Source organism: Amphiura filiformis, chromosome 9 (genome assembly GCF_039555335.1).
Source record: "Amphiura filiformis chromosome 9, Afil_fr2py, whole genome shotgun sequence".
NCBI classification, from domain to species: Eukaryota; Metazoa; Echinodermata; class Ophiuroidea; order Amphilepidida; family Amphiuridae; genus Amphiura; species Amphiura filiformis.
This window is the reverse complement of record NC_092636.1, coordinates 31144012-31163669: the sequence shown is the minus strand read 5'-3', so window position 1 is coordinate 31163669 and position 19658 is coordinate 31144012. Positions and strand designations below refer to the sequence as shown.

The 19658-nt window shown below is 34.6% G+C and overlaps 1 protein-coding gene across 1 annotated transcript in view; it reads left to right on the top strand.

Annotated features, from left to right (window-relative positions):
• The first annotated feature begins 1622 nt into the window (after positions 1-1622).
• LOC140160042 (uncharacterized) overlaps positions 1623-19658 on the top strand; it is a 63578-nt gene continuing 45542 nt past the window's right edge. Inside the window, exons 1-3 of the mRNA XM_072183311.1 lie at positions 1623-1982; positions 15104-15369; positions 19270-19408. Coding sequence (XP_072039412.1) covers positions 1818-1982; positions 15104-15369; positions 19270-19408 — 570 coding nt within the window. The 5' untranslated portion in view covers positions 1623-1817. The remainder of the gene's footprint in view (positions 1983-15103; positions 15370-19269; positions 19409-19658) is intronic.

Here is a 19658-nt window from a genome sequence, read left to right as displayed (position 1 = left end):
GCATGAAATTGTACGCATGTCATTGATGTGGAATTGTGGAAATGTTTTTAGTAGCACACTAAATTTTTTGCCATTTGGAAGCTAAACGAATAAAATTTGATGTAAAAGTGGATAACATACGCGCGAAGCGCGCAAAAATTTGTACTTAGGGGCTAAAATGGCCAAATATGAGCTTAATTTGGTCAGAAACACACATACAAGCGTCAACATTGGGGAGATGGTTGAATGTGCCATCCCCCCGGGATCTACGCCTATGTTTACTATGCCTATGTATTACCAGGTTTCTTGGTAGGGGGGTGAATAAAATTTCGGGGACACAGACGAGAAAATAAATTGCAGTTGCAAATACATATACCGGTTTTGTTTTTTAGAGAGACTGTACATGTATTTGAGCTTCAAAAAAGGCTTTATTGGGACAAAACGCATGCAAAAATTGTGTATTTCGCCCATCATGGGATGAAAATGCCTTTATTGTGACAATGTGGGCACATAGCATGCAAACATTTTGTATTTTACTTTTCTTTGCCCTCCAGATTTTCTCTTTCATTTTTTGTCAGAAGGGCACTTTTCTCTTTCATTTTTTGTCAGGGGCCCTTCTGCCCCCTGTCTAGACTACTGCCGAAATGGTGTGTTTTGCTCTTAAATTGATGGGCCAGTTCGCATAGCGCAAAATTTTACCCTATTTGGGCCCAAAACATGGTGCTTTTCGATGTGCTAAAAAAAGTTGCACATGGCAATTATTGCTTTATTTTTTCTTCTTTAAGGATTTTTAGGGGATGTCCCCCCATGGAAAAAAAAATTAGAGGGGAAGACGTGTACCCCGGTTCTCCAAGCCTCCTCCACCTATAATTGTAATGCAACATGATTTAGTTGTATATATATTAGTGATAATAGATGAATAATCTGTACTACATGAAACATTAAAATAAAAATTGTCAACACTAAAGAAGAGCAAAGATATTGCAGCTTTTAGTGATTTAAAGAGCTGACCAGAAAGAACTGACACAAACCTCAAAATTAAGTTATATACGACAATTTTTAACACTGGATCATATGTACTTTTGTTCTTGTTCAATATGGGAACGCGAAATTTTTACACCCCCTCTATGTGCCGAAAAAATTTTAACCCCCCTGTTCATACACCCAAAACTTTTTTAACCCCCCCCTATTCAGAACTCCTAAAAATTTTTGACCCCCCTACATATTTTCCAGCCCCCCCACCAGAGTATTTATGAACACTCCCTAAGCTAGTATTAAAGCTAGTAACATACACTGATATTATCATGATTATAGGCTGATACCATTTCAATGTTCAGTTAAGGAAGTCGTATCCCGAGTCGTATACTATGTTACGTTATTTTTGTAATGCCCATGCCGGCATTGGGTCATTTTTTACAGCTTTTCAATCAACATTTATAAATCCAAGTTTGTTTTAAACTTTTTACAATAAGTTCTTTTAAATTCTTGCAAAATATCCTGGGGCAAATTGAAATACTAAGGTATATGGGAATAAAAGTTTACGCCCTTTTGACCTGTGCGTTCGTATCCCGTGTCGCAGACAGAAAAGGTCGAGCGAACAAGCGTCGTGCAATATGAAACAGAATGTTTACAATGGTTAAGGTCATTTGCGTTGGTAACAGAGCGTTGGTAGATAGTGCAGTAATAGTGTTAGTGGTAGAAGTATAGTTGGTCACAGATGTTAGTTTAATTTCAAAACACATCTCTTGGCGCTGCTGTCTGAAGTTGAAATATAATCCGGAATGTAATCAACAACATCGAGAATTTCAAGCGAAAATAACAAATATTCAGTGAAAAAAATGGCGGAGTATAAAGTTGTTCCAAATACAGACGCAGCACCACCTGAAGGAGATGGAAAAGACTCGAGAACATGGAAGGAGCTGCTTGGAGTGAACTATAGATTTATCATCATTATTACAGCTCCAGTGTTACTTAGTCCAATGGCCCTTGCCGCACCTAATTCTGTAAGTTGAAAGCGACATTTCGTGATTTTAGCATCCCCTTTTTAGGGTTTTGTAGATATCCTCGAAAAAAGCTGATGTAGCTGATTTGGACAGTGAATTTTAAGATTATGCATAATTTCATCAAATTCCCAATTGCACGTAGGCCAATGAATGTAAAATTGGGCGATGATTTTGATAACCAACCAAATGTGCACGATGCACACACACGTTAATATGTGATTATGCATCGGCAGGTTCGTTTTGCATACCTCCATACTGCATATTTTTAGAGTTTCTTTGTGGCGAGTTGTAAGCATCTAATGTTGCATGATTGGGCATATATCGTAAACAAAATATAAACACATGATATAAACACTTTTGTTTGATCCTTGGGCAGACATCTCAAAATTTGTGAGAGATGCTAATTAGATTGGATGACTGTACAATGCTCTGTGTCATGAGTGTGAATTAATTTTCTGGGTGTCTGTATCTCAATTTGGAAAAATGATCAGTCTAAAATGATGCAGTCAGCATCACCTTAACATAAACTATTTTATTTAGCACATGTCTGTCCTTGCCTCAAAACCACAGATATTGGAACACAACAAAATACACATTGTTTATGTAGATTAGTGATATCATATCCCATAATGCCTATCTTTGGATGGTCTATGCTCTTTATACCCTGGTACAGGTATAAGTTGGAATGTCACACTGAATGATGGGACATACTATGAAATCCAGATTTATTCGAAATATAGTTTGTATTCAAAATCTAGCAGTAACCTGAGCCCTAACATTTGGTGAAGGGGGGGGAGAGGGGTATAATTAACCAGAGGAAAAGTTAGTATCATAGGCCTATTAATAGGGAACACAGGAACGTGGTATGGTAATTTTTTATATGAATGAGTGTTCATGAACTATATTAAAATGAGGTAGGGTTTTTGTTTTTACTTCAATGTAAAATTTGCATTGTTAGTAGTTTCAGTCTTTTCCTACAGTCTTACTAGTATTAAGGAAAGGAGCATAAGCAGACCCCTTTTCTTTTCTTTTTCAAAATATGAGATTATGAGGGATAAATCCCTTAGAGTACTGCAAAAAAAATGTACGAAGCCTTCCTAAAGCAGGCCTAAAGCATTCCAAAATAATTTAAAAAGTAAAAAAAGCTAGCAAATCTCACAAATCTCAGAGGGAGAGTACGAGAACCAATTAAACGTTGATTTTTTCGGCCTACAGTGGTGCCATGTAATTCATAAATAGTAAACATTTGATAAAAGGTGACCCCTTTTTGTTATTCTATTCTAAAGGGACTCATCAGTATAGTTAGTTCCTGTTTAATTTATAGGTTGAGAACAAATGATACAATACATTGCTTGTTTGCAATGATACATTTTAATACAAATAGGAAATGGTACTGGATAAACCATACACATGTAAGTCTGTTTGGATAATTATGTAGCCTTGGGGAATTTCAGTAAAACTGTTAAGGTGACAGTGCATCTACTACATATCTTGGGGTGTTTTTATTTTCAAGTTATTTTAACGAAGTAAAACACACTCATTAACCTAACAAAATGAAAAATATCAACAAATTAAACGGAAGTGCACACCCATCCACCCTCTCCATGCACGCCACCACCACAAAGCTTGTACCAACATCTCCAAAACATGCTCTCCAAATAAAGTAGCTTTAATATATTTTATATACTCGCCACTAAGAAACTCTAAAAATATGCAGTATGCAGGTATGCAAAACGAACCTGCCGATTATGCATAATGTGTTGCTACTTTAAACTGACGGTATATGTATTAAATACAATTTCTACTGTGAGGCTGGATCACGAAGTGCCCCTTTAATTATGGATTTATAAACGAGCCATCACATAAATGTCACTCTTGTATAAAATTGTGATTATTTTGTATTTAAATATCGATTTTTCATCAAATTTTCCCAAGATAGACGGAGAAATGGGTCAAATTATATTATGACCTCTCACTGTTTACATTCATACTCGGGCCGGGTACTCAGGCTAATTGATAGTAGGCAGAATAATTTATCTGTACAAATATAAACTGCAAAACTCAGCAAAAGGTGAATCATTTTAATAAAAATAATAGCGCATCAGCGATGCATGCATTATTTCAATACTACAATTCTGCAGTGTGTGCAAAAAACAACAACAACAAACAAACTATTATTGTTTCCTTCAGAATTTGATAACCTAGCGAGAACAAAATATGTCTCTTTAGGGACCGTTCATAAACACTTGTTAGGGAGGGGACCTGATGCAAAAAACAATTTCATCGCGAAAATTGTTCGGCGCCCCCCCCCCCTTTTTTCAGGTCTCAAAAATGTTCAGGCCCCCCTCTTTTGACATGGTTTATCCCCATAGAAAAGCATATAACTCAAATTTCCCAGGAAAATTTGTGGTCAATTATTTTTCCAGAGCCCCCCAGGAGGGTCAAAATTTTCAAGGGCCCCCTTTTTGCATCAGGCTCCCTAACAAGTGTTTGTGAACGGTCCCTTATTATTATTAACTGTTTGTCTCTTTAAAGTTGTTGTTGTAACTTGTTGGTTGTGTGTGCGTTTAGTGTTAGTTTTCAATCATGTTTAAACAAGCAGTTATCGTCGTTGCATATATGACCATGAACCATATGTTATGAACATGGACAATGACAAATAGGCTAACCGTACTTTTTGCGCTAGTTTTATTTCGTTGAATTGCGAAAATAACATTGGTAACTTTTTTATATATAGGATGTAGTAACTAGTATATTATTTTTCATCGCGCGAATACAAAATGTCATCTATTAAAGAATAAAATTCGTAAAATATGGATAGTGAAAAATGTTCATGGTAACACATGGTTATTGTGCAAACTTAGACAAGGGAACTCAACCAGCTGCATAAACAAAGCCAAAGTCCCAATATTCCCATGCAGTTGACATGGTTGATACGAAGCTTTGTAATTTTAACAGATTTTCACCATGTTCCACGGTTATTTTGTTTTCTAAATCTTTTCATATTTCCCTAAAAACATGAAGAGCTGAAAATGAAGAGCTTTGTTTCAAAACCCTTTACATCCACTTGAGCAATTTTGAGAACACATCAAAAAATCATCCGAAAAATCACTGATATAAGAGGGTTAACACATCAAAAAATCATCCGAAAAATCACTGATATAAGAGGGTTTTCAACAAAAAGCAGTTTTTGGCGGATGCTCATCCTACCTAAGCATCCGCCAAAAACTGCTTTTGTTGCAAACCCCCATATATCAGTACTTTTTTTGATGATTTTTTGATGTTTTTTCAAAATTACTCAAGTGGATGTAAGGGGTTTTGAAACAAAGCTCTTCAAATACAGACAAAAAAGAATTCTGATTATACCAGTTAAGCCCTTCACAATTGATTCTTAGTCTCCTGTTTCATGGTTGAAAACAAGGGAGGGATTAATTATCTATTATTTTCTTTATTTTAAAACAAGTAGCCGCAACCTGCTTCAACCCGTTTTGACAAGGAACGTGCATTTAATTATTTTACAACTATGTTTGATTTTATACATGTATAGGTAATTATGTTCTTTGTTTATTCATCATATAGTTGATATGATCAAAGTCAGAAAATAGTAAATGGAAGTCATTGAAAGTTATTTTAAAAGAGAAAATACAAAATATAAATAAAATAATTAAATATTTTGCCCAATTCTCTACTTTGGACGCGGGCGGGAAACAGGAAACTAAGAATCAATTGTAAAGGGTCTTATGTTCACCCCTGTATGTCCAAACAAATACAGATTTAGGTCAAAATTAGAAGCAGCCGCCAATAGCTGCATCTGTAGACCTCATTCGTTGAAAAGCACAGCGAGGTGATCCAAAATCAATAGATGCAAATTCTAAAGTTGGCTGTTTTCTCTGGTTTTCTCCATTGTTCTGTTAAGGAGAATACACGAGAAAGTATTGATTCGTAGATCCGAATCCACGAGCGATAGCGAGTGGATTGGGATCTACGAATCAATACTTTCGAGTGTATTCTCTGACTTAAACCATTGCCCCAAATATAAATAGGCCCAGAGAGTGGATACATTTTTTTAATTATTTATTTATTTATTTATTTCAATTTCTTTCTTTCTTTCTTTTTCTTTCTTTCTTTCTTTCTTTCTTTCTTTCTTTCTTTCTTTCTTTCTTTCTTTCTTTCTTTCTTTCTTTCTTTCTTTCTTTCTTTCTTTCTTTCTTTCTTTCTCTCTTTATTCATTTATTTAAGTATTTATTTATTCATCTTTTCATTATTTTTTATTCACTTATTTTTTTATTGATCTATTATTATTTTATTTATTTGAAATTATTATTATTATTTCATTTACTGCATGAATATTTATTGCATGACTAGGTCCAGAGAGTGGATACATTATTTATTATTTATTTTTTTTTTTTTATTTATTTATTTATTTTCTTTCTTTCTTTCTTTCTTTCTTTCTCTCTTTCTCTCTTTTTAAAAATTTATTCTCTCTTTCTTTCTTTCTTTCTTTATATATTCATTTTTCTCATTAATTTAATTAGTTATTTATTTATCTTTTCATATATTTTTTTATATATTTTTTATTTATTGATCTATAATTTAATTATTTGAAATTATTATTATTATTTCATTTATTGCATGAATATTTATTGCATGACTACGCACAGAGAGTGGATACATTTTTTATTACTTATTTTTTCTTTCTTTCATTCTTTCTTTCTTTCCTTCTTTCTTTCTTTCTTTCTTTCTTTCTTTCTTTCTTTCTTTCTTTCTTTCTTTCTTTCTTTCTTTCTTTCTTTCTTTCTTTCTTTCCTTCTCTCTTTCTTTCATTCTTTTTTATTCATTTATCTATATATTTATTTAACTATTTATTTATTCATCTTTTCATAATAAGCTTTTATTCATATATTTATTTATTGATCTATTATTTATCTATTGAAAATTATTATTATTTCTTTTATGCATTTTTTAAATTTAGGCATATTCATTGTATATATATATATTTATTGTATTCATTGTATATGTTTGTAATTTACTTTTTAAAAGCACTTCTAATAATATTTAGTCTTCATTTAAAATATTTCATTCACTTCCAGCATTATATTTGTATATATTAAGAACATGCACTAATGCGGCATTGAATCGATTTATATTACCTCACTTGTTATTTTAACACCTTTAAAACCACTTGTTGATTCATCGAATTCCTCCGTGGTCTAACGGGCTAAGGCGCTGAATGTTTAGATTTTCTGTGTTAGACCTATGTAAATGTATTCTTTTATCATGTTGTGGGTTCGATTCCGTGGGTTTTTTTTTTTTTTTTTGTTGTAAATTAAATTAATTGGTGAAATCAATAAAGCATTCACTGCCAAATTCAGTGTAATAAACATGGTAAAGACAAACCATTCATGATTTGTGTTCAAAAAACAAAATAATCCATAATTTTACTACGATACGTCAATGGCAGACTTAACTAAGCATTGTTACGTGAATCATCGACAAGGTAGCAATAGTGTAGTGGTCAGCATTGACACCTCTCACGCGTGCGACCCGGTTTCAATCCCCGGTAGATTCGGTGGATTCGTACTTACGAATCCACACTTAACCGTTGATTCGTTCAGAGAAGTGTTGATTCGTAGATAATAATCAACAGTAAATTGAATAGAGTGACGTCACGGCAATGGTTTAATATGCCCTATTTGATATGTACACAAAGCGTTCTCGAACAACTTTTGATTTCGTTTCGTTCCTTATGACTCCTTGGGTTTCGCACTTTAATTCTCAACCGATTTCAACAAACGAGGTCTAAATTAGACATTAATATTAAAAGGGTAGAGGTATTGGATGTCGGTTTAAATTTTAACATTTGTCTTTGTAATAGCAAAGTTATATAAAACGTTTAAATGGTGGGTTATAGGCGGATGGTATTTTAAAGGGTATATAAAACGTTTAAATAACATTCAAAAACATTTTTTTAAATTTTGCTGCAAAACAGTTTCATATCATGTTATAATTGTTATTTATTTGTTGACACAATATTTTCAAAATCAAAATTATTTGATATCAGAAGGAAATTCCTCGTATTCAAAATCGATGTGTCTGATGTGATCTCAGCCGGGGATCTCAGGTCCCACAAAAATATGTGAAAACGTCGCTATCCGAGCCCTTAAACATAAATTTACAATGCAATCTGTGAAAAGCAAGGCAAGATCAAAACGGGCAGGTTAAACTGTTGGCAAGTTGTTCTTGTTATGCAAGATGTGTTTTTACCCTCACTTTGGAAAATGCTTATTTTAGGCTTCATTTGGTATGCCCGTATACTTTTATTTATTTGGACCTTTCTTTCCACGCTTAATTTAGGTTAAAAGGGAAGTTAAACATGTTACTGTTTTTTTATAACATTTTTCTTCTTTATATTTTCATACGTTTTCAGTGGCTTAGACCCTACGTATAATTTGTTATTTGGGCAACAGTACTACATAATACACATTCTGTATCAATACATTTAGGCCTATGCATCTGTTTACTTTTTAATTGTTTGCTTTGGGCATGTTTAATAATGATAAAAGCCACAATAGGTCTATTTTCTGTATAATTTTTATTTGTCTTTCGTACAAGCTGTATTTTGCTTCATCTGACGGTATTTTGGCATGCTTAAATATTACTTATAATCAGTAGGCCTATCTGATAATTAAATATCATAATGTTACGATACTCCGTGGAGCTGGAGTTGAGGTCGGGAGCTTTTATTTCGCGCCGAAGGCGGCGTGTTGTCTTTAGAGTGCGATTATTTGAAAAGGGAATGAAAGTGTTAGGTTAGGACTAGGAGTAGAGGTTCCTGAAAATACCAGTAATTTCTGGAAAATGTGGATACTAACTATTTTCAGTTTTTAATAAACACATTGGTGTGTTTAAAAAGGGTTACAGAAACCTAAACATTTTTATTTGCAGTGTATACTTTCAATTGTGAACCTTACTTTCGATGCTCAATTAATTTTAACAAGTTGAATGTTTAACATATTTTTAGTATTTGAAAAATTACATCCGGGTTTTTTTCTGTTCTTTTATCTAAACTTTCCGTTTCGTTTTTCTTTTTTTTTTCTTCTTTATATATTGTGTGCGTTTACAGTCGCTTAGACCCTGCGTATAATTTTTATTTGTGAAACATTGCTACATCTACATTCTGTATCAATGCATTTAGGCCTATACATTGTTTATTTAATTGTTTGATTTGCACATGTTTACTGATGATAAAAGTCACAGTAGGCCTATGTCTATTTTCTGCTTAATTTTGATATGTCTTTAGTACATCTGATGTTTCATCTGATGGTATTTTGGTGATGCTTGGATATTTACTTACATCGATCAGTTGGCCTATCCGATAAATGTTAGGGACGCTCCATTTGATTTCGGGAGGGGACTGGAAGTTGAGGTCGGGGCTTTTATTTCGGCGAGGGCGACGAAGTTTTTTGTTTTTGTTTTGTTTTTGCCGCCGAAATTCAGGGACATGTAGGCCTAGGTAAAATGAGTTGTAATAGGGCCAACCAAATAAAACAAAGTTTACACATTTACAATTCTCGTACCTTTCTTCGGCTAATCGTAGAATCATGATTTAAGCCCGTCCTGCCTTAATCGAAATAAATGCTGCGAATCAACGATATATATCCTCGGAAAATAGCGTCCATAACTGCATGGTTGTTCCAAAATCGTACACTCGATTCACAGAGAAGAGTATCATTGCTCAGGTATAGCAGCAGGTATAGCTTTCTTGAGGTACGTCACTGTAATGATGAACCACTTCATGCCAATTTTCCTTATTATGCAAAACCTAAACGCAAGTACTTCAATAGTTAATACATTAGAAGTGGGCATAATGAACTATTGTTGGTCTAATCACTTGAATGATTTTACGAATCTACGTTTATTCAATTAATGTAACAAACATTTTAAATCTTTATAATTCAAGAATGTGGATACGGATGATTTGAACTAAACACCTGGATCGTGATGGGTAATTCTATTGAAATTTTACATAAAGCTGGGTCAATGTATTTTTCAATCGCACCTGCACAATCATTGTTATTATTACGGTATCAATCAGCAATTGATCAATTTGTAAATGAGCAACCTATTTCTATAACACTCCATTCGTGGAAAATAATGGAGCGATAAAACAATAGCGCGACGTCATAAGTGTGTATTAAGTCGGTTAATGGCCGCGGATTAGAACGTGAGTGGATAAGAATGGCCTTGGGCCTTCGGCCCGCGGCCATTCTTATCCACTCACGTTCTAATCCTTGGCCATTATCCTATACATAACTTCCAACACAAACCTTCGTAGGGACGCACCATTAGATTCTCAGGGCGGGGGTAGGAAGTTTTTCAAAAAAAAACTTCACCCACAACAAAAGCAAAAAAAAACAACTTTCCCCACCAACTCTAAAAAAAAAAAAAAAAACCTTCCCCACCTAACTGTGTATAAATGCATGATATTAAAAAAAAACTTGACGCCTTCGGCGGCGACCCAAAAAAAACCTTTCCACGACCCCAACTTCCTACCCCCCTCAGTATCAAATGGTGCGTCCCTTAGTTTAATTCTTTCAATCAAAATTTCACTCTTCTGCTAATGATGACAAGTGATAATCGAATTAATACTGCATTAGGCCAAATAAAAAAAATAAACATGTTTCACGAAATTCACGTCCCCTCCCGCTTCCTTTTTGGAGGTTTATTCAATTATATTTTTATATTTTGAAATTCAGTTATAACTTTTTAAAAATTATCTCTAGGAAGTTGAGATGCTTTCTATAGCCTTCCCAATATACAAGAAACAATTTAGAAGGTTTTGAGATCATAAGAGGGGGCCTACCCCTCAGAACAACAAATAAAAAGAGGCCTCCTCCTTTTTGCAGGCATTATTGTGCACGCTAAAATACTCTAAATATGGGTATTTACATCGATTCTGCGATAGAAAATAAAAAGGCCCCTCCTCCTCCTTTTTTTCAAAAACCTGGACGTGAAACATGTTTTTTATTTTACTTGGACTTATCAATATGGAACTACACCTTTATCTTGACAATTCATTTGCTCGCCCATATTCCTTTTAAAGGAATTTTTATTTAAAAAAAAGCGTAGATTTGCTGGGTTGGCCACTGTGATAATTTAAACATTAATTGAACTTAATGTTTGGGTGATGGGCCTCAATAGCTGTATAGGTAACCTTATTATATACAGTGGTTTAGGAAGATTGTCAGCAGTGGGCGGGGCTAAAAAACCAAATGAACATTTGTTGATGACCTATTCTGGGGGGTGCCCAAGGACTTGATTCCCCTCGGAGTCAGAAAATTCTGCCAAAAATACGCCTTCGTGGTTATGATGACATTTGTTTTAAATTTCACCTGGAATTGTTGGCGGAAGGGCACACCAAAACTACGGGGGGGGGGGATTCAAGACAAGTGGTTCATTATATAGGGCCTACCAGTGTTTTATTTATGAGAGAAATGCAAAAATAGTCACAAAATTATCACAAGGGGTGTAGAAACACCTTAAAGACATTAAATTCCAAAGTAAAAAGGGACATGTAACCACATTGATCTGTTCGTAATTTGTTTACAGATAGGCCTATACTGTGTTTTATTTGGCACGCTTATGAGGGCAGTTATATCATGGATATATAGGTGAACCAAAAGAGACCCGTAAACAAGCAGAAAGTGCAATGTTCGAGTTTCTTGGCAATTGAATGTGAATGTGTGTTTCCTGGTTGTGATAACATTAGCATAATGCCGCGTGACTATTATTTTGGTTACTAAGGGATATCACGATATCTAGAAAATAGTTTTGCCTATAACTTCTCTCCAAAACAGTTTTTTAACTAATGATTAAAAACAGTATTTATTAATGTAATACATTAGTGTATGACAACAAACCATATATTGTTAATTTAATATAGCACCTGGCAAATTTATATGCATAATATTAATGTCGTCATGCACCTGCATAGTGATGTTGCACGTAGTGGCATAGATTGAGGGGATTTGGGTTGGAACAAATTATAGTCAATCCAGCACCTTTTGACGTCGACAGAATAAGTTTAATGTGCGCGAATATTATGGTCAAATGATTCTATATGGACCATTTCCTCAAGACCCTCATCAAAATATTAAGGGGGGGATTTATCCCCCATCTCCCCAGGATCTATACGCATATGGTTGCATCATATCCCTGGTTTCACGTACCCAGCATAAAACACTGTTACTGATGTTATTTTCAAATTTAAATGTCGTGTTTATGAAGGTCAAATGTTTTTACATAAATCATGTAAATTATTACCTTTAATATAGCAATATGACCCGACATTTATTTGTGTTTGCTGTGTGGTGGGTGGTGGTGGTGGTGGTGGTGGGGGGTGATATGCATTTTCAGAAATTTTGATTTTATAATGATTTTTTATGGGAGTCCGGGCTCATTGAACTGAGCATGCGTGCCAGTTATTGATGAAATTAGCTTAAAATTGAATTATCTGTCAGTTTGGATGAGCGTGAGCTGTTTTGTAATTGTGTGTATGAATTCACATACCCCGAAAGAGAGTAGGCCTATAAATGCATGAAAATATGTTGAAACTGAAGACCCCAAGGTGTATTAGAAAATAATGGGGTAGGAGCAGTGCATATAGTAGGCTATCCTGCTATGTATATCCAAACAGCCCAACCCAGCAAACACAAAACGTTTTCGACAACATTCGCAAAAGGTTATAAAAGGTTGTCAGAAAACGTTTAAATGTCGGGTTATATAAAGGGTATATTAAGAGTATAAAACGTTTTCATAACCTTAAAAAACATTTTTGATAATCTACTGCTCAGCAAACAAAAATGTTTTACAGAAAACGTTTAAATGTCGGGTTATATAAAGGGTATAAAAACGTTTTAATATCATTCCAAAAACATTCTTAAAAACTTGATACAAAACATTCTAAACAGAATGTTATTTTGGGGTGAAAAAATATTTTGCGAAAAATGTTTGCCCAAAATATTTTCAATAACGTTTCAAAAACGTTTTCATGAACTTTATATAACCCGAAATTTAAATGTTATTAAAAGGTTTTGAAAAAAAAACCATTTTAAGAACATTTCTGTGTTTGCTGGGTTCAAATATTTTAACATAATGTTATTTAAGTATTGACGCAATATTTGGCAAAAATGTTTTCAAAAATAGTTTACAATAACATTTTTTGAAAACATTTAAAAATATTGTTGTAGTGTGTTTTCATATACAAAACGTCTTAAAACGTTATCATGACCTTTATATAACCCGACATTTTAATGTTATTAAAACGTTTTTACCTAAACCAAAAGCCAAAATATAGGCCTAACTTATTTAAAATGTTTTTAAAACGTTTTTGTGTTTGCTGGGAAGATTAACAAACAGTTCACCATGCAACTTAACTTCAGGATCATGTTCAATTTCTGCACAAAAAGACGTATAGTATATATATGAATCTAGGTCATATCCTATAAGTTTGTGTCTTTACAGTGCCTGCGTTGTGCATGTTGTGTTGTCTCTGAACCATATAAAAACAAGAAATCAGAAGGAAAATATACAGTAGGAAGGAAGGAATGTCTGACACGGAAAGATGCTATGATCATGATGATGATTCCTCGCAATCGCCCTGGGTAGCAAAGAACAATTCACATTATACACAGACAGAATCCTCTTTTTTTTGATAAGACTAAATAAAACGAATTTGGATAAAGTATCTAAATTACGGGGGGGAGGGTGTCTGAAGGTTTTTATATAGGTACCCATTCTAGATCCGCGGTTCCTGGATGTATTCTCTAAATTCTTAGGAGTGAAAAAATGAATCCTCCTTGGAGTGACTCTTCGGGTCAATTTCAATCTACCAAGAGTCAAAATCACATATTTTCTTTCATACGAGTAAAAATTTCACTCTGCAAAGAGTGAAACTCCAAACTTTTTAGAGTGAAATTTTCAATCTTTTCACAGAGTGTTCCCTCAGCACAATCTCTGTACTAGATTGTGCTGAGGGAACGAGAGCAGTCGTTAAGTTCAAAGACTTCCCATTTCCACCCAAGTCTAATAATGGCAAATTTCATATTTTACCAAAAGTAGACTATAGGCCTAGTGTTTTCTCCTGCCCAAAACTAGACACATATGCACCATGTACTTTTGCTTTGCTGTTATCGAACGTTAGAAATTCATATACATTTTAAAAGGCCCGCCTTTTGCGTGATTTGGCACCCAAGTCTAATAATGGCAAATTTCATATTTTACCAAAAGTAGACTATAGGCCTAGTGTTTTCTCCTGCCCAAAACTAGACACATATGCACCATGTACTTTTGCTTTGCTGTTATCGAACGTTAGAAATTCATGCCTTCAGTGTATATACATTTTAAAAGGCCCGCCTTTTGCGTGATTTGGCAGTGTCCCATAGTCGATTGAATTTATGCTAATACTGTTACGTCATCAAGTATATGGTATAATTTATACATGAGATTTGAAAGCCAAAGATACATTATTTATGTGATCATCAATAAATTCCATCTAAATATTCAATATAACGGGTCAAAGGCCAACTTTCATTTACATACTGGCAGACCCTCGTATAGACCCTATCGAGGTATGTAGTTCAATTCGATAACCATTCATACCTATCACCTATTTTATTGCATTATCATGAGAATTGCCCCGTGGTAGGCCTACCTTATGGTGGACATAATTTTATTTAAATGAGGACGAGTGACGAAGTATTCGATAGGGTCTATACACGAACCTATTTTCATGCATTCCTACACCTCAATGGCAGCCATAGCTGGGTCCCCCTTAGGTCTATCCCACCTAAAATGTGAAATCATGTGGCCTTGGCGGGGATATTAAACTGCATTCCATCATCCGTGTTACACGTAGACAAAAGAATGATGAAAGTTTACAACACAATACAATTCAACATCGATCTTTAAGCGGATTTAATTCACCCTATTGGGCAGTAACAACACTAGCTTGGTGCAGACGGGGCCCAATAATTCTGACCACAACTTGGTTCGTTGGATTCGTCTATAGGCCAAAACTCTTATAACTTTTCTTTTTACTATTCCATTCATATTTACTGCAGATTGGTTTTACGGCCTATTCGATTATGCTAATGGGAGCATACTGGTGCACAGAATGTATTCCACTCGCCGCTACCGCTCTCTTTCCTATGGTGCTATTCCCGATGTTTGGTATCCTAAGTTCAAAGGTTGTATGTGCTCAATATATGAAAGACATCAACGTGTTATTCTTCTCTGGATTGATGATAGCGATTGCAGTAGAACACTGGAATCTTCACAAGAGAATTGCCCTCAGAGTGTTGCTTCTGGTTGGCTCAAAACCAAGGTGGTAAGTTTGATCTCATAATTGGTTCCCTTTCTATTTGTAGTTTCCTCCTCATCAACACCCATCTTCCTGTTCGTCTTTTTCTCTTTTCTTCCTCTTTTACTTCTTCCTCTTCATCTTCTTCGTCGCCTTCTTTTTTTAAATGTATAAAACATCTAATTAGGTTTAGTTTAGTCGGCATGCTTAAATACCTTTGACCAGTGCATATTTTGGTGAAATTGGATTAAAGTTTTTCGGGTAAAATTCCATATCATAAGCTATCTCAGATTTCCCAAACGTACTGATGTGCAATGGGCAATGGGTAACATGGTAAAGTGATACTACATGTAGTGTGGTGTTACCAGATCTTGCTGCGTGAGGTTGGTATGAGTTACTAATATCATTATAACTGAAAGCTACTGAATGTCGTTCCTTTTCCCATGTTAAGTTCGATGGCAGAGCTATAGTAGGTTGGTTTTGCCAGTAATCAAATATTGTCCAAACATATGCCAAATTACTATCTCGTCAGGATTCAGAAAATATATAGGCCTAGTTTCACTTACTCGAGAACTCTACAATCCCGGTCATTATTGTTCGAACACTTTAACATGGGTACTTCAAATATGCCCCATTCCCCCGATCAATGTTGTTAGTTGTTTTTTTGGTCATGCACCCCTAGAAACACCCAACATTGATTGGTGGGGCAGGGGAGGGTTGTAGTAGTAGGAAATGGTTCAGACTTCACACCAAAGAAAGCGAAATTTTAATATGTCAAGTATAACAGAAATACGGTTTCAAACAGTCCTACTTTGACACAAGTGTTCGAACTATTTATGTCCGGGATTGTAGCTTCGAATTTGCACACGATAATTACGCATTCGATGCTAAAGTACTTTGCTACGTTTTTCGGTCGGACAGCGGTGCAATTCTGGATGAAGTTATTTCGATGAGTCAACTGTATCTTTTGAGCAAGATTTACCAAATCTGGATAGTCTAAAATTTTGCTGAAGTGTAATTTTGGCAACATTTTTGATGCAATCGCCTGTTAATAGATCGGCTGTGTTTACTTCTGAATTTTCATTGCTTTACACGGTGTCATGCTTGCGGAGTTATGAGCAAAAAGATCTAAACACCACAGGGGTTACAATAGAAATAATGTTCCCCAATTTTGATCATAGAAAATGGTTTCAAATAATGTTCTTTCTGCCGAGAATGAGCCGTTACCTTGGTAAGACAGTAAAATTGGTCATTCTAAATTGAGTTCTGTTGATGATGACCTACCGGTATTTCCCTATTATTCCTTATTGCGAATATTCGCAATAATTATTGAGTATAATTATTGAGTATAAAAATATCGACAGTAGATAGCTGTGCAAAGTGTGAACATAAAACTATCTACAGTAGATAGCAGTGTGAGTACAAACCTTTATAAAGTAGATAGCAAAGTGTGACTAAAACTATCAACAGTATCAGGTTATGAATATGACAGGAGCAGATATCAGTGTGTGAGAATAAAAGTAACTTCAGTAGATAGGAGGGTGTGATTATAAAACTATCTAGAGTAGATAGCAAAGTGTGAGTATAAAAGTATATTCAGTAGATAGCAGGTGTGAGTGTAAAACGAGCTAAAGTAGATGACAGGGTGTGCGTATAAAAGAATCTTAAGTAGATGACAAGGTGTCAGTGTAAATATATCTACAGTAGACAGCAAAGCGTGAAAGTATGTAAGTAGATAGCAGGGTGTGGGTACAAAACTTTCTAAAGTAAATTTCAAAGGGTGAATAAAAACTACCAACAAGTAAAAATCGGGGTGTGAGTAAGAAGTATTTATTGTAGATATCAGAGTTTGAGAATAAAAGTATCTTCAGTAGATAGCAGGGTGTGAGTATAAAAGTATCTTCAGTAGATAGGAGGGTGTAATTATAAAACTATCTAGAGTAGATAGCAAAGTGTAATCATAAATGTATCTTCAGTAGATAGCAGGGTGTAAAACGAGCTAAATTACCGTAGATGGCAGGTGTGCGTATAAAAGAATCTGATGTAGATGACATAGTATAGATATCAGGGTTTGAGAATAAAAGTATCTTCAGTAGACAGCAGGGTGTGTGTATTAAAGTATCTACAGTAGATTGCAACATGCAAGTATAAAACTATCTTAAGTAGATAAAAGTATAAGTATAAAACTATCTATAAAGTTATAGAAGCGTTTATGACGGCGAAGCATGAAACACCGAATGCATTAATAAGTACATACTCAAACTGGTGGTATGATTATTGTGAATATTCGCAATAATTATTGCGATTATTTGCAATTACATTGTGAATATTCGCAATAACATTGCTAATATTCGTAATAACTTTGTGAATATTCGCAATAACATTGCGATATTAAATATATATTTTTTTACTTTTTGGCACTAATATGCTTCCGTAAATTTGTTCCATTTTTTTGTCATATAATTTATTATTCAGCTTCGAATGGTAAGTATTTTGTTCACATTTGTTTTAGAAGTTAATCTGTGACCCAAAACACTTGATTCAATCTTCTTCACAAATTTTCACCGAAGTCCAACCAATGTCAAAAAGAAATGTATGCCAGTCAGAGCTGGATTTGGGCCAGATGGGCCTGTGCATGTTCCTTTTTAGCCGATATACGGTATGTTTTGGTAAAATTGCAAAATTTTGGACGCTTCGCGTGCACGGGCCCTTTACATTCATTTTGGATTATAACAAAATCAGAACAAAATATGCTTATCTCCGCCACTATCGATCATAATAGCCAGCTTTCTTGGTCGGGCGGGGGGGGCAAAATAAAATTTCAGGGCACAGCTGAAAAAATTGCAGTTGCAATATGCAATTTTTGTTTTTAGAGAGATTGTATGCGCGCAAAATTTTTTGTATTTTACACTATTTTGGCCCATGATCGGGGTGAATTTTGATGGAAAAGGGGCCCCTTGCCCTTTTTCTTTTCCTTTGCGCTTTGGTCAGAGGGGCACTTTTGTAAATCAAAACTTGGCTACTTAAGTGCACATGCCTTCCTCACGGTGAGTTTGGGGCCTCCAAATTTTGCCCCTCCCCAAAAATATCAATCCAGCTCGTATGCCACATGGATGGGGGCCAAACATGGGGATGGATGTGGTTTTTTTTTTCGAATGAAATCCTTACACATGAGTCTGTTTCGAAAATTTGTATCACAAAATCTAAAAACAAATTGTTGAAAATACAATTTTTATGATTGAAAAAAAAATTTGCTTCACCGAGGAGTAAAATATTTTTTGCCTCGCCAAGGTGTTGAAAAAAACAATTGCTTCACCAAGGTGCTAAAAAATTATTTTGCTTCACTGAGGTGCTAACAAAATGGTCGCGACCCCAACTACCACGCCCCCCTTGATATCTAATGGTGCGTCCTTAAAGACACTATTGGTAATTCTCCAAATTAGAACATCTACTGAATATCATTAATCATGTGTTTGTATTATCGTAAAGAATATATACCCTGATATAATGATAAGACCGAAAGTGACAAAGTAAGAGTGCAATGTGAGTCAAAGTTAGAGCGTCAACATTGACTTTTTGTCTTAGCATTAGCAGCAACAGGGTTTCTACTTCTTCAAAAAAGCAGCCATCTGGTTTTTGATGAGATTTGTAGATTTTTTGATTTGTTTTCCAGCACTGCTGTTTTCGTTCTTTTTGTCAATAAACAACAACAACAACAACAACAACAAGAAAAGAGAAATTTTATAAGTTTCTCCCTACAATTTTTGAATCATTCCTAAAATCCTACAAAATAAAAAAAAATGTGTACGCTCTCGTATTGCACTCCTTGTAACATTACATATTTACGAATATTTTGAAATTGTATAATTTTATTGAATTAATTTATTTTTTGTAATTAATATTAAACCTGTCTTATTCTGTCACCAGGTTAATGCTTGGATTCATGATTACCACAGCGTTTCTATCAATGTGGATGAGTAATACAGCAACGACAGCAATGATGATACCTATAGCGCAGGCTGTGTTGAAGGAACTACAGGGCGACGACAGTGTGGAATTAGAAGAGGTATATTGCTAATGGTGGCGCCCTTCCCCAGCAAACACAAAACATTTTCGACATTATTCGCGAAATAAAAGGTTATATAAAAAGGTTGCCGCAAAACGTTTAAATGTTTTTATGGTTTTATATATAGGAACTTTTTGAAAACTTACTGCAAAATATTCTGTCATACAATGCAATGTTATTTAAGTGCTAACAAAATATTTGGCTAAAACTAATACAATAACATTTTGCCACATTTTCATGACCTTTATAT